This window comes from Microtus ochrogaster, linkage group LG4, assembly GCF_000317375.1.
Source record: "Microtus ochrogaster isolate Prairie Vole_2 linkage group LG4, MicOch1.0, whole genome shotgun sequence".
In the NCBI taxonomy this organism is placed as follows: Eukaryota; Metazoa; Chordata; class Mammalia; order Rodentia; family Cricetidae; genus Microtus; species Microtus ochrogaster.
Window position 1 is genome coordinate 31,132,211 of NC_022030.1, and position 13,214 is coordinate 31,145,424.

Sequence of the window (13,214 nt, forward strand, 5' to 3'; positions counted from 1 at the left end):
CTTCCCTTCCCTCCCCTTCCCTTCCCTCCCCTCCCCATCCCTTCCCTTCCCTTCTCTTCCCCTCCTCTTTCTCTTTTTCCCTAACTCCTTCCATCTCTCCCTCCTCTTTCATACACATACTAACAATTATAGATGAAACAAAATTTAAAAAAATGATATTGTAGTAGAGTCTTAGATACTTTTCCTAAACAAACCAGTTCAGGTCAGGTTTAATTGAGTAATTTTTAATGACCATTCTGTACTCCTGTAGTATCAGGGAGACCCAAAATGCAGACACCTTACATAACAGGGTGTGTTTGGGCATAACACTAATCTAGGATTGTATTCCATATGTGAAATGAGTTGATTGTACTATGTGAATTACCCTTATGGTTTTTCTACTTCTACTATACATCTGCTTATCTTCCTACCCCAGTCTACAATCTTATTTCTTAACCAAAAGACTTCCATCAGTCTTATCCATACCATTCTCATCAGTTCCATAACATAAGCAATAATCCCTAAGATCTAGATTGAATGATGTAGTTCTTGGACTGCTCTTGACTACTGACTGACACAAAGCTCTTGGTTCTCCATTATTTCCACATTTGTTACGAATTCTGTTTTTCTTGTTGAGACACAGCTGATGGGAAAACTTCTCAGCATACTTCCCAGCTTTATATTTTCCTTTCCTCTTTGCTGTTTTTGTTCTTGGATTTAAAAAGTATTTTCTTCTTCCTATTCCAGATATCCTATATTTTGCCCATTTATTCTTGCTCCTGGCCATTTTACTTTCTTGGATTTTTTTTTTTTTTGGTCAATACTCATTTTCCCTCTATCTTTATTCTCTTCATTCTAACTTTTTTATTCTTTCTTCCCCCTTTATACCCTTTCTTCTTACCCGTATTAACTCTAATTTTAGCTGCATTTTAAGACAAGGGTGATTGCTTTTCTTCACTAAAAATACTTATGGTACCGTAGGTGTGAGTCCACCTCATCAAGAGAGCCAAGTTGAGGAGGAAAGTGTTTTATATCTGTCTGTCATGGGCAGCCTGTCGTTTCTCATGAATGCTTACAAGTTGAATCATCTGTCAGTCAGTATTCAGAACACATGAAATCAAGCATGTTGAGGAAACATGGTGAAATATTATAGCTAGATGTAAGCTGTTTCAGAGCAACTGAAACTCTCACCCCATTGGACAGCTGTAGCTGCAAGTTAAGACAAACCTCAACCCAGCCTGGATGAAATAACGTAGGCTAACATAAGCAAAGGTGACCAAAGTAATGAAGTCACCAATGACTTCCATTGCTTCAGTCTCTCTACATTATCCCAAGCACAGGCTTCTCATAAAGCTTGTCCTCACCACATCTCCATGCTTGTCACTCACATAAGACAGGCAAATGCATTCTTAGCAAAAGACCTAAAAGTTGACTCGGCTGTTCTGGCACACGTATATTTTTCTGGGTCAATCACTGTGTAAAGGAAGCAAGATCCATCCATCTGCTAACCCCAGTCCAGTCACTCCCCATCTGGAAATGGCTCCTGGGAGCCACATGGCCTTAGAGAAAGAGCAAGGAGGAAAGGAACTCTGCTGCAAAGGCAACCAACAAATGGCCATCTCATGAGGCAAAATCCTCTGCCTCTAGTGCAAAACAAACAGCAGCAATTTAGACACTCTATGCTCTCTTTCTGTGTGGTCATTTTGATAATCATAAGACTATGAAATGGAATAAAGATTTGTTTTATGAAAACAGCTCTCCCATATATTTTTTTTTAAGTCGACTCTCCTATTTTTTTCTTCTGGGAGTACTGGTCATAGTAAGAATTGCCTACTATTGTTGTCACTCAGTAACAAGGATAAAGGGATATCTTCAAATAGCGCTCAATTTGTTATTTGATTAAAGTAAGGATATTCTTGTGGAGAACATGCTAAAAGACCAATTTCTGAAACTGGGCACGTTAAGTCATTCCTGTAATTCATGCACTGTGGAAATGGAGGCAGGAGGACTGCCTCGAGCTTCAGGCCAGCCCACAGAGCAGAGGGAGAAAAATATCAAAAAAAAAAAAATGAGAAAGAGAAAAAGAAAGAAAAAAATGACCAATTAGCAATTGTTTTATATAAAAAAATAAGCAGCTGATTTTAAAGAAGTATAGTTAAAAGCCCATTTAAAAACTGAAAAGAAATAAAAAGCTAATTTCTTGGGTAGGGGACTGTGGGTTTTTGTGTTCTAGGCTTAGTATCTGACTTAAATACTACATAGGCTGATTATGAAATTCAGGGTCGGGGCAGAAATAACAGAATGTAGAGAAGAGGTATCTGTAAAGTGACACGGGAATGCGGAGACAGAGAGGGTCATTTCTTATATAGCTGTAAAGTAGTTATCGACAACAACACTCAAGTCTTCAAATACTGTGAGGTTTTACCCTGAAGTAAAAGTCTAGAGCTCCTGGTTGTCCATTTTCCTCAATAAATAGAATACTTTTATTTTCCCAGTGCTAAAAGGGAAAAAAAGGAAATAGTACATTATCCGCAGGAATGAGTCACCAGCCACTGCGGCTCTTCCAGGTCTAGGCCTCTCTCCGTCTCTGGTGCTTCAACAGCACGGGGCTATCATTTAATGACATACATAAATCCCCACTCTGGCTGGCTGCAGAGCATAATTAATTCTGGCCTTTTCATGCTAAATGAAACACCTTGCATACACGGCAGCGTGTCTTCGCGTCTGGTGTGTGCTGAGACATGGGATGCCTAGCAACCTTGCTCAACTTCACATGCTTGATGACATATTCGGGAGAGCACGGCCGCTACTTCTTCCAAAATTATCTCTAGAAAATTCATTCTGCCACCTGTATGAATAGTTTCCCCAACTTTCCAAACTGTGGAATGCTTTGTTTTTCAAATTCTTGGCAGCAAGCAGAATTTTCTATGTTAATTGTTTTGGAAGGGTATTTCTTTCTTTTCTTTTTTTTTTTTTTAAAAAAGCACAGTAATCTGGTAGATGCAGCTGCTCATGGTATTTCCTTCATTAGAACATTTTCCATATTTTAGTGCATATTTAGATGTTCTGTTTCAGAGGCCATCTCTCCACAGAGAATCCCAAAGTGTAAACTTTCAAGTTTCCATTTCAAATCACAATGACAAAATGAGCAACACTTTAATAAGCATAACAGACTATTCTGCCTTGCAGCTCTACCCCTTTTCGAGTATTCCAGCCTCGGCTGGGGAATCTGGAAAGCCAGGAAGTCAGCCCAGCTCCAAGCGCAGGCTCCTTGTTTTAGCTTTAACGTTCGACAGTGCACAGAAGAGCTGAATAATGAAGTACAGAATCCCACGCACCTCTTTAGGTGTAACCCCAGGCATGCGGATGTCCAGTGCAAAATCTGATGAATCAATAGGAGTTACAGGTCTGGTGGTACCAAGGCATTCATTGGAAAATGATCTGGCAGTTTCTTTAAATCTGAAGAAGATAATTTGAACATAATTGGAAAGGCAGAAATAAATCCTATGGCCTGAAGTTTAAGGATGACTTAATGTAGGTCCAATAAAAACTAGAAGGTAACAAACTCTCTAACAGCCTCGACACCCAGAATCCCATTATTTGCAAGGAGCTACATAGAGCTAATCTGTAGGCAAGAGACAATCAAAGTGAATAAGCAGGGCACACTTAAAGTTCGGCTCAATAAAAGCCTGTAATACATATTTATTTCTACTTAATGAAGACGTTATCATCCTCACACGCACATTGATTTTTCTAGCGGTGGGACTATAACCCAGTAACATTTTGTCAACCATGAGGGTCCAACATTACCAATCAGAAGCAAACAACAAAACATCCCTAGCCACAATCTTGCTAAGAACAGTTATGTGAGGAAGAAATAAAGACTGCGATGTGAATTACAAATGTACAAGTACATAAATATTTCATATGGTAATTACGAGGTGCGTGTATACAGCTCGATATTTCCTAGTGAGCTATTACAGCCAATGATCTCCCCACCACCGATCTATCTTGATAGTTTATTCCTCCAGCTGTTATATACAGGAAGGCATTCATGTCTAAACAGCTAAAGGATAGTTTCTGAAATATTTCCCCAAGAGGGAGCGATTAGTTCTGAAAGTCACAACTTCTAATTGGAGTTCCAAAAGCCAGGGTAGCAGCCAGGGTACAGGACGAGGAATGGGCTTTATCGGCAAGGGGTACTTCAGAAGTTACTAAGGCTACAATTCCAAATCATTTTGGGTAGGAAAAAACCAACCTTGTAGAGACTTCCCTTCCCCAGGACCCTGGTTACTACAAGTGACTACATTTCTAAGGAGCATGTACCGAAACCACCCCAATCACCTTCCTCCTGTAAAGGAAACAAACAAGCCAAACACGCACCTCTTAAAGACAGAAAGTGGGCTTCTGAAGGCCAGGCAGCTGCCTTGCAGGGCGAGCAGCAGCAGCAGCAGCAGCACGCTGCTGGCGCGTCCAGCCATGTCCGAGCTGGGGCCGGGGCAGCGGGTAGCAGCCGGACCGGCGGGAGGGCAGGACTGGCGGCCACCGCTACTTCATGGCCCCGGGAGACGCGCGGCCAGCCGGGTCCCCGGGATCTGGTCCCGGTGCGTGGGAAGCGGCGCTGGAGTCCGCTCCGCCCGCGGGAGCCGCCCGCCCTCCAGAGCGTCTTGAGCCCGGGGCGGCTGCTGGACGTGCGAGGTCCTTATCGCTCGCAATGACAGGGGCTGTGAGGGCTATCACGCAGACCCGCGTCACTCATCATTCGGAACCTGCAAAAATAGAAGCCGATAATGGATGACTAACACATTACAGCATTTGTCCTCAGCAAATCCCAGCCGAGGTTCTTTAATACACGAGGAGTTTCACATGCTTGCGCCCAAGCCTGGGGAAAATGCTGGTCTGTTGATCTCTCTCCACCCCGCGAGAAGCCCCCTGCGACTTCACAGACCCTGAGAGAAGCCCCTGTCCTGCCTTAGCTTGCTCTTCCTCCCCTATACCCACTCCTGCTTGTTTTTGTGCTTTTTTTTTTTAAAAATTATTTTATTGTTGTTTAATTTTTACCTATTTCTTCCCTCTGCTTTCCCCTCCAATCCACACCACTCTAAGGTTTTTTTTCCTCCATCTCTCTCATCTCACACAAAAAAAGTGCTCCAGACCTCGGTTCGATGTAAACAAAGTTATTCACTCAATCACTGACTAAGGCACAAGGAATATACCAGAGGGGCGAAGACAAAGCACTTAGAGACCATAATAATCAGGCAGAAAAGACGAGAACAAAGGCATTTCATGTATATGCACCGCAGGGCTACAGATGAGAAGAGAAAGAGGGGGCGACCCCCTGCCTGCACAAGCATTTCTATGTAAGTAATTGCCCAAAGTTCTCAGAGTTACTTTAAAACAATCTAAAACTCTACAGTTAACATGATATGTGCTTTGCACACGCCCATTAAAAATCTGGCATGTAATATACAAGGCGATAATTTCTTCCTGATAACAGCATGTATACCCAAAGAGGCACTCTCCGAAATAAAGTTTAGGAACTGATAACAGAATTAGAAAGGGGTGGGGAGTGGAGAGGGGAGGATCTTAGCCGTCCTCCAAATAAAGTATAAATCTATAATAAATCTATAAATAAATCTATAAAGACGATGGTGAAGAACTTCCCATTAATATGAACAGGAGAGGTGAGGGCTCAGGGAAGGATACTGTAAAACTAGGGTTGTTAAGATGAAAAGAAATAAAAGGAAATTAACAACCTTAAAAGAAGGTTCTAGATCAAGGTCCTCTTACGTTTCCTCTTCCTCTCCACATACTCCTCCCTCCCCCAGGTATGATTACGCAGCTGCAGAAAGAGACGCGTACAGCTGGCTTTCCCGTTCAGTCTGAAACCCAACTATCTCACTATGGAAAGCAAGAATGCAACCCTACCAGACAGACTCCCAGGACCAGATCATGTCCCAGGCAATTGCAAATACCAAAGAGATTGTTTTCTGGAGCCTTAATTATACTCAATAAAATTTTACAGTCCACATTCTGTGAGCACCACCTCTCTTACAGAAAAAGAGGCATACTTCTGAATATTTCTGGCTGGTGGGATGGTCAAAATCATATCTTTGCCCCCGACACTGTGATTCCCTTTCCCACCCCTTTTGCAAGTGCCTAAGTTTGCATGCTTTTTCCTTAGGCTAATCTTAGCCAGTTTCTTCAAGAGGCCTTCAGGCTTAGGGGAAATTTCCCTCTGGTGTCTGCAGAAGCCACATGGAAAAAGTGTGACCTCCCAAGTTCAACCAGAGTAAACCCTAAAACAATCATGCTTTGACTTTACCAGTTGCTCTGAACATTTGTCAGATTATGTATTGAGTCTGAAAAGGATAGTCAGCATTAATTTAAAATCTATCATTCACATTGTGAAACTAACTTCTATGAAATAGACTTATCAATCCTTATTTTAATCCATAAATATAAGGATGGCTCAAACGATACCAAATCCATTGATTTGATGAATAAATAACGTATAGCATAAGTTAGGGGCTGCGGGACAGCGGCTTCACGGTACAACTTTCGTTTAGCAAGCTAGGGGCTCTGAGTTCAATTGCTAGTACCAATAAATAAATGAAAGACAACTGGATAGCTTAGACATTCTCCACAATAGTATGCTAGCCTCTGAACTGCCCTCTAGGAATCAGGATATATTGAAGCTAAGACACGTGTGTGTGTGTGTAAAACCAAGACCATAAACACTAACTGCAAACTGAACAATAGTCATCATGGCCAGTATTATCTACGTTAACCACTACACACCAAATATAAATTAGCTACAAATTAATATCCAACTACCCCAGGGATGCTGGGGGCTCACCAGCACCCAAAGATCACAGGTTATTTACATCAGCAATGACATTTTTAAAAGACTGATATTGTTTGTTTCTTTGCCTTTGGCTTCCTGTTTGAGACCAGCAACAAAACCCTTCAGCACTGTCTGGCCTGCTGGGGATGGTTGTGCCGGTATGGAAGGCTGTGCTATTGTCTTTGCTCCCAACCAAGTACTGCGCTGTCAAATGAGAATGCAGAGTATCCCCAAAGCTCTTTTCAAAAATATATATGTTAGAAAAGGAATTCTATTTCATTCAGAACCGCATTCAAGGACAGGTCTTGCTTTAGCAGCCAAGGAGGCTTGGAATTAAAGAAAACACTTGAAAAACAAATTTATTATTAAAATTCTGTAACAGGAACACACCCTTAAGTACTAGCCTTGGAAATAAAACTCCACTTAACCGTTCAATTGATTTTATTACCTTTGATGTACCTCAACCACTACTTACAAAGAAGAGAATTGAAGCTGTGGGTAGAAGCGAGGATGACATCTTCAACCATAAATACAATGCCTTTTATTATTGAAAAGAAAGCTAATGTTGAGCCTTAAAACCTTTCAAAGATGGAGTGCAAATTATACTACGAAAGTAAAAATGTTTAACCATTACCATTTCATTTTTATTTTGTAATTCCTATTAATGTGCAAAAATGAAATATTCACATTTTTGTATTTTAAAAATTTTTAAATTTCAAATTATATGTTCCTGAGATAACACATTTATTCATTCAAAATCCTTAGCTTTGTATATTGCACAAGACATTATGATACATATTTGGGCTTATAAGATGACTAGAGCTAAAAAGGGAAAATAATTTACTAAGGAAATGAGAATCTCACACAACTGATGGAAGAACTCTTCCTAGAGAAGAGCATAAAAGAGACTCAAGGATCTGAGAAATGGAGGCATCTTCAAGGTGAAAATAAACAAGAAGTTCAACAGCATCTTCAGCAGAAGGCACAGCCTGGGCATTCCTGGTACAGGGGACAGCAGGAGCAAAGGGCCCGGGTGGGGGTGGGGGCAGAGGAAATGATGTGTTTGAGGGACAGTAATAAAAGCTCTGTCTCCTGGAGACAGGAAGTCCAGATGCACCATTTTATCTGCAAGACAAAGCACATCTACTGTTTATATCTCTGTAATTTCACCGGGTAAGGATGATTTATAGTTTATGCCTGTGTGGATATTAATTCTAGAAGCAGATCATTAGGTAGTAAGTCAGGGCCGCACTGCAGGACCGTGAGATGAAGTGAGATTTTAAGAGAGTGTTGTCTGTTCTCAATAGTCCCATTGAACACAGAAAGAAGAAATCCCTGAAACCTGTACCTGGTTAAAGAATTAAACAGACATGCTGACTATTTGCTCATGGACTAATCTACTCAGTGGCTACTTGAGAACTGAAGGAAACCTATCTGGTATCTAGCTCTCTAGCTGACTGAGCAGGGTGAAAGTCTCTGGGTGCCTTAGTTTCTTCACCAACAGAAATGATCACACTGCCTACTTCTTAAGAGCGATTCAAGGAATAGGTGGATTACTCTAAGGGCAGAGCCCATATGTACTAAAGGCTTGTAGTTATTGCTACTCCAAATACATATTCAGTACCATAATGTTGAGGACAGTGATAACCAAACAGATAAGCTCTTACTCTTATAGAAAGTCCTTTCTAGTGTGGGGAAGAATAGCTACTAAACTATGAATTACTATGAATTTCATCTACTTTTAAGAACATTGTAAGAAGCTTCCTAGAATGACATGACTGAAGGATTGATTACCCATTCACACAGTAACCTGATTTCTGGGCAGTTATTCTTGAAGAAAACCTAAATGATGACACAGAAATGTCAACAAAGATATTTAATAGTACTGTTCAAAATAACAAAGAACTAGATGTCTTTTAATAGTAACAGTGGAAGCCATTGAAACGTACATCAAAAGCAGATTGCTAATACCTTTTTAGCTAAAACTTACAAAAGTTAGATATGAGGTATCCCTTTTAAAATGACAAGTTTCTATTTAAAGCCAAGAGCTCGGTTTATAACGCACTATTTTTCATTTCACATAACAAAAATTTTAAGAATCTCAGAGACATGTTCCAATTATAATGCAAATAGTACTGTTTTCTAAAACCATTCAACATGGAGTTACTGAACTGATGCTTCAACACTCCAGATACTTTAGCGAGATTTCTGTTTTAAAATAAGAATATCTGGGCTTGTGAGATGGCTCATGATATAAAGCCACTTGTTGCCAGGCCTGGAGACCTGAAGTTCAATCCCCAAGACCCACATCGAGAAGTCTAGCTCACTACGTGCATATCCACACATACACAAGCATATATACACACAATAAATAAATAAATATTTCAACATAAAAAAGTAAAAAAGTTAAACCTACTACATGACCAGCAATTAGTGCTAGATATTAGCAGATAAAGGCCCTCATTCTGTAGTCTTCTTTTAAAGGATGCTTGAGTATCCTACAAAATAACAGCTGGCTTCACCCAGTGTCATCTTTTATGATTGTGCCAATCAAAAGCCAAATGCATGTATAATATGCCATCTTATTGGCTACACAGATGATTGCCACCCGTGGAAGCTTTCATTACATGGCAAGAGGATTTTTGTCTTGCTAAGATCGTGTGATTTTGACCATTTAATTCAGGTAGTCTTCCAACCCAGGTTTCTACTGTAAAGTTACTATTTTCCCCTTTAATTAATGTGTTTGGAGGTTATTTTTATTTTACAGGTATTTATTTTTTTTCATCAGACTTGCAGTTTCTTTTACTTACTACATCACCATGGGCTCATGGTTCCCTGTTTTCATCAGTTACTGTCTTTATGTACATTACTTAGATGTTAGCTGTCTCAGTTATAGTCCTTCAGAGTCATCTTTGTGTCCCTTTGCCATTTGACCATCATTCTTAGAATATTAGAACTTTCCCGTCTTCATTCCACTGGGTCTTTGTTGACATTTCAAAATGGACTATACACCTTATTTGGATTCTGATAGTGCCATATGATTTATGTGAATCTGAAATGCCCTCCAAAGGGCTAGTTTGGCACTCCTGGAAGGTGGCAGAACCTTAACTTTAAGAAGTAATGCCTAGGTTCAAGTCTCTTGCCAACCCTAAGATGGCTACCTTAATTAAGATATATACTTCCCTGCTCCCATATCCACCAGGTGCCCAGGGCGATGTCCCCAGTTAGTTCCTGGGGCAGCTGAGGATAGGGAAGCTGAAATGGCCCTATCCTATAGCCATACTGATGAATATCTTGCATATCACCATAGAACCTTCATCTGGCGATGGATGGAGATAGAGACAGAGACCCACATTGGAGCACCGGAATGAGCTCCCTAGGTCCCAATGAGGAGCAGAAGGAGGGAGAACATGAGCAAGGAACATGAGTGAAGGGTGCACCCACCCACTGAGACAGTGGGGCTGATCTATTGGGAGCTCACCAAGGCCAGCTGGACTGGGACTGAAAAAGCATGGGATAAAACCGGACTCTCCGAACATGGCGAACAATGAGGGCTGATGAGAAGCCAAGGACAATGGCACTGGGTCTTGATCCTACTTCATATTCTGGCTTTGTGGGATCCTAGCCAGTTTGGATGCTCACCTTCCTGGACCTGGATGGAGAAAGCAGGACCTTGGACCTTCCTCAGGGCAGGGAACCCTGACTGCTCTTTGGACTGGAGAGGGAGGGGGAGAAGGGTGGAGGTAGGGGGAGAGGAGTGGGAGGAGGGGGAGGGAAATGGGAGGCTGGGAGGAGGCGGAAAATTTTTTTTCAATAAAAAAATAAAAAAATAATAAAAAAAAGAAGTAATGCCTAAAGAAATCTTGGGTATCTGAGTACAATAAGGCACCAAGGAGAGGATCCACATCTTTTCTCTTTCTGTCCTGTGTTCTCAGCCACGAAGTAAATGGCTGTGCTCTACAGCACTCCTCCCAAGAGGTCTGCTGCCTCACCACAGGCCCAAAAGCAACCAAGCAAACCTATTGTTGACTGATGCCTGTCCCTGTACAAAGAAATTATCTCAAGTACCTGATACACCAACAGAAAGCTGACGGAAACACCACGTCACCGATCCAACCACATTCACACTTCCTGACTTCTGTAGGGCTCTCTGGTACCCTGTGCCTGTCCCATTATCTCAGTGACTACCCTGCTGTGCTCTACCTAATGGCTTTAGGATTGTATCATCCAAGAATGGAAAAGTAGGAAAGTTAATTTTGATAAAGCAAATTATAGGAAGCAAATGCATGTATTTAAAAAAGCAGAGATACTCTTAACTTAGACTATTGTATTTCAAGTAGTATTTTTACATGAAGGGGTGAGGGGGCTATCGCTTTCTGTGAACATGCTTTTGAAAGATAAATCTAAATTTAATTTTCATCACCTAGGGTTTCTTTTGCAATCACAAGAAAACAGGGCTATTTGTGCCTCTAAAAAATATATCTTACTGAATGAGTCTCTTCAGATTTCAATTCATAGGTTATCAGAGTTAGGTGGTGTTTAGGGAAAACAACAACAGACTCTTCTTTGCTGCAGACTAAATGTAATGGTGGCCGTACAGCTGAGGTGCAGTGTCCCTACAGCCCAGCACTATAGACATATGGCTGCAGAACCCTCTGATGTGCAAAGCTGTCCTGTGTGTCACCAGATGTTTAGGCATCGCCTTGGCCTTCACCCACTGGAAGCCAGCAGTGCTCCTCTGAGCTGCGGCAGCCAAAAATGTCAGTAGACATTGTCAAATGCCATCCGAAGGGTAACATAGCTCTGCCTGAGAATTTCTGTGGTAGTTCATTAAGATGGAGTTTAATTTGTTAACCAAGGCAATGTCATTTCTTTTTAATGCACATAACAGCCTAAAAAATATTTATGAATATAGAACTTCTAAATCATTTTAAAACAATAGAAAATAACATTTGTTTCCACATTATCTCACTAAATTCTGAGGTTTGGGTTATCATTTCTCTTTTCTAGATGAGAGATTTAAGGATCAGAAAAATTAATTTATCTTTTTTAATTATATAGTGGTAGAGCTTGAACTCCAATCCTGACTTTCAGATTTCGGCATCTATGCTTTTACCTCATAGCAAACAATAGAAAATGGACCCTTAACATTTACAAAGGATACTCTCTTTAAATACAAATTAATAAGTAAATCTCTGAATACTGTTTTCTAATAAAATCATCATAGTCGATGTTTATTGAGAAGTTATTATATCCAGGTCGTCTGTAGTAGGCACTTCACAGCGTTTTAGTTCATTTTAATTCTCAGTGCAGCTCTATGAAGTTTGTGTGGCCACTGCTGTTTCCCAGAAGTGGAAAACTGGAATGTGGTGAGGACTGGCAATCCTCAGAGTAGACAACCAGGATATAAGCATGGCACTCCCGCTCACAGCACACTTCAAGTCATTAGCTGCTCAGCTGCACAAGGTAAACTATCCTTGCACTCATTCGCTTAGTGGGAAGCAGTAGCGTTTCCTCTTACAGCCTTACAGACATTGCTCATTTAGTTAGCCAGCACAGAAGGAAACAAGGCGAAAGGCAAATGACCATGCTTCAGATTTGATGCTAAAGTAGGTTATGTGTGGCTTACAGGGATCTTCTCAACTGCTTCCCAAAATTGGAGTAAATGTCTCCAAATTTCACCTCAGAGTCAGATTTCCATGGCAACAATCAGCTGTGCCAAGTAGTCTTCTTTTAGTCAGGCTGGCAATCAGGAGTGCTAGTCTCCACTGCTCCCTACAAGTTCTCAGACCTCAAAGTCAGGAGTTGTTTTCCCTGTCACTCAGGATGAACATGCAATCATTATGGTTATCTTTTCATTTTCATTTTCTCTTTTTTTATACCTAGCCCAGTCTTCCCATTTACTAGCTGATATCTTAAAATCACTTACGCTATGATCATTGATGTTTGGGGTTATTTTCTTTATGGAGGAAGGGAAAATGCACGCTAGATACAGCATGAAGTTTATCATCTATAAATGCTAAATCAATCTCCTCCTCGTTTCTTTTCATTAGCAAAACACGAGATTGGTGGAATCATATGCTCTTGAATTTATTTGAGAGTCATCTCTCCTAACATGGTGCCACACTCTGATACAGTCTTTGTTTGCAAGTCAAAATGGGCTTGATATCTGTTAGAATATATATATGCTAAAAGGTCCCAGAAATATCACTCAAGCATGGGACCACTGCACTTAGAAATTGCCAACAGCAACTCTCTCTCTCTCTGTGAGTCTGTCTGTCCATCCGTCTGTCTATCCATCCATCTACCCACCCATCCATCTATCTATCCATCCATCCATCTATTATCTATCTATCTATCTATCTATCTATCTATCTATCTATCTATC

At 40.8% G+C, this 13,214-nt stretch overlaps 1 protein-coding gene across 9 annotated transcripts in view; it reads right to left on the reverse strand.

Moving 5' to 3' along the window:
• The window catches only part of Pam (peptidylglycine alpha-amidating monooxygenase), a 294,614-nt gene that overhangs the window by 161,070 nt on the left and 120,330 nt on the right, over positions 1-13,214 (reverse strand). For all 9 annotated transcript variants that reach the window (XM_026786116.1, XM_026786114.1, XM_026786115.1 and 6 more), the window contains exons 2-3: positions 4,363-4,748; positions 3,318-3,438 (exon numbers count right to left, since the gene is read on the reverse strand). In XM_026786116.1, coding sequence (XP_026641917.1) covers positions 3,318-3,438; positions 4,363-4,460 — 219 coding nt within the window. In that variant the 5' untranslated portion in view covers positions 4,461-4,748. The remainder of the gene's footprint in view (positions 1-3,317; positions 3,439-4,362; positions 4,749-13,214) is intronic.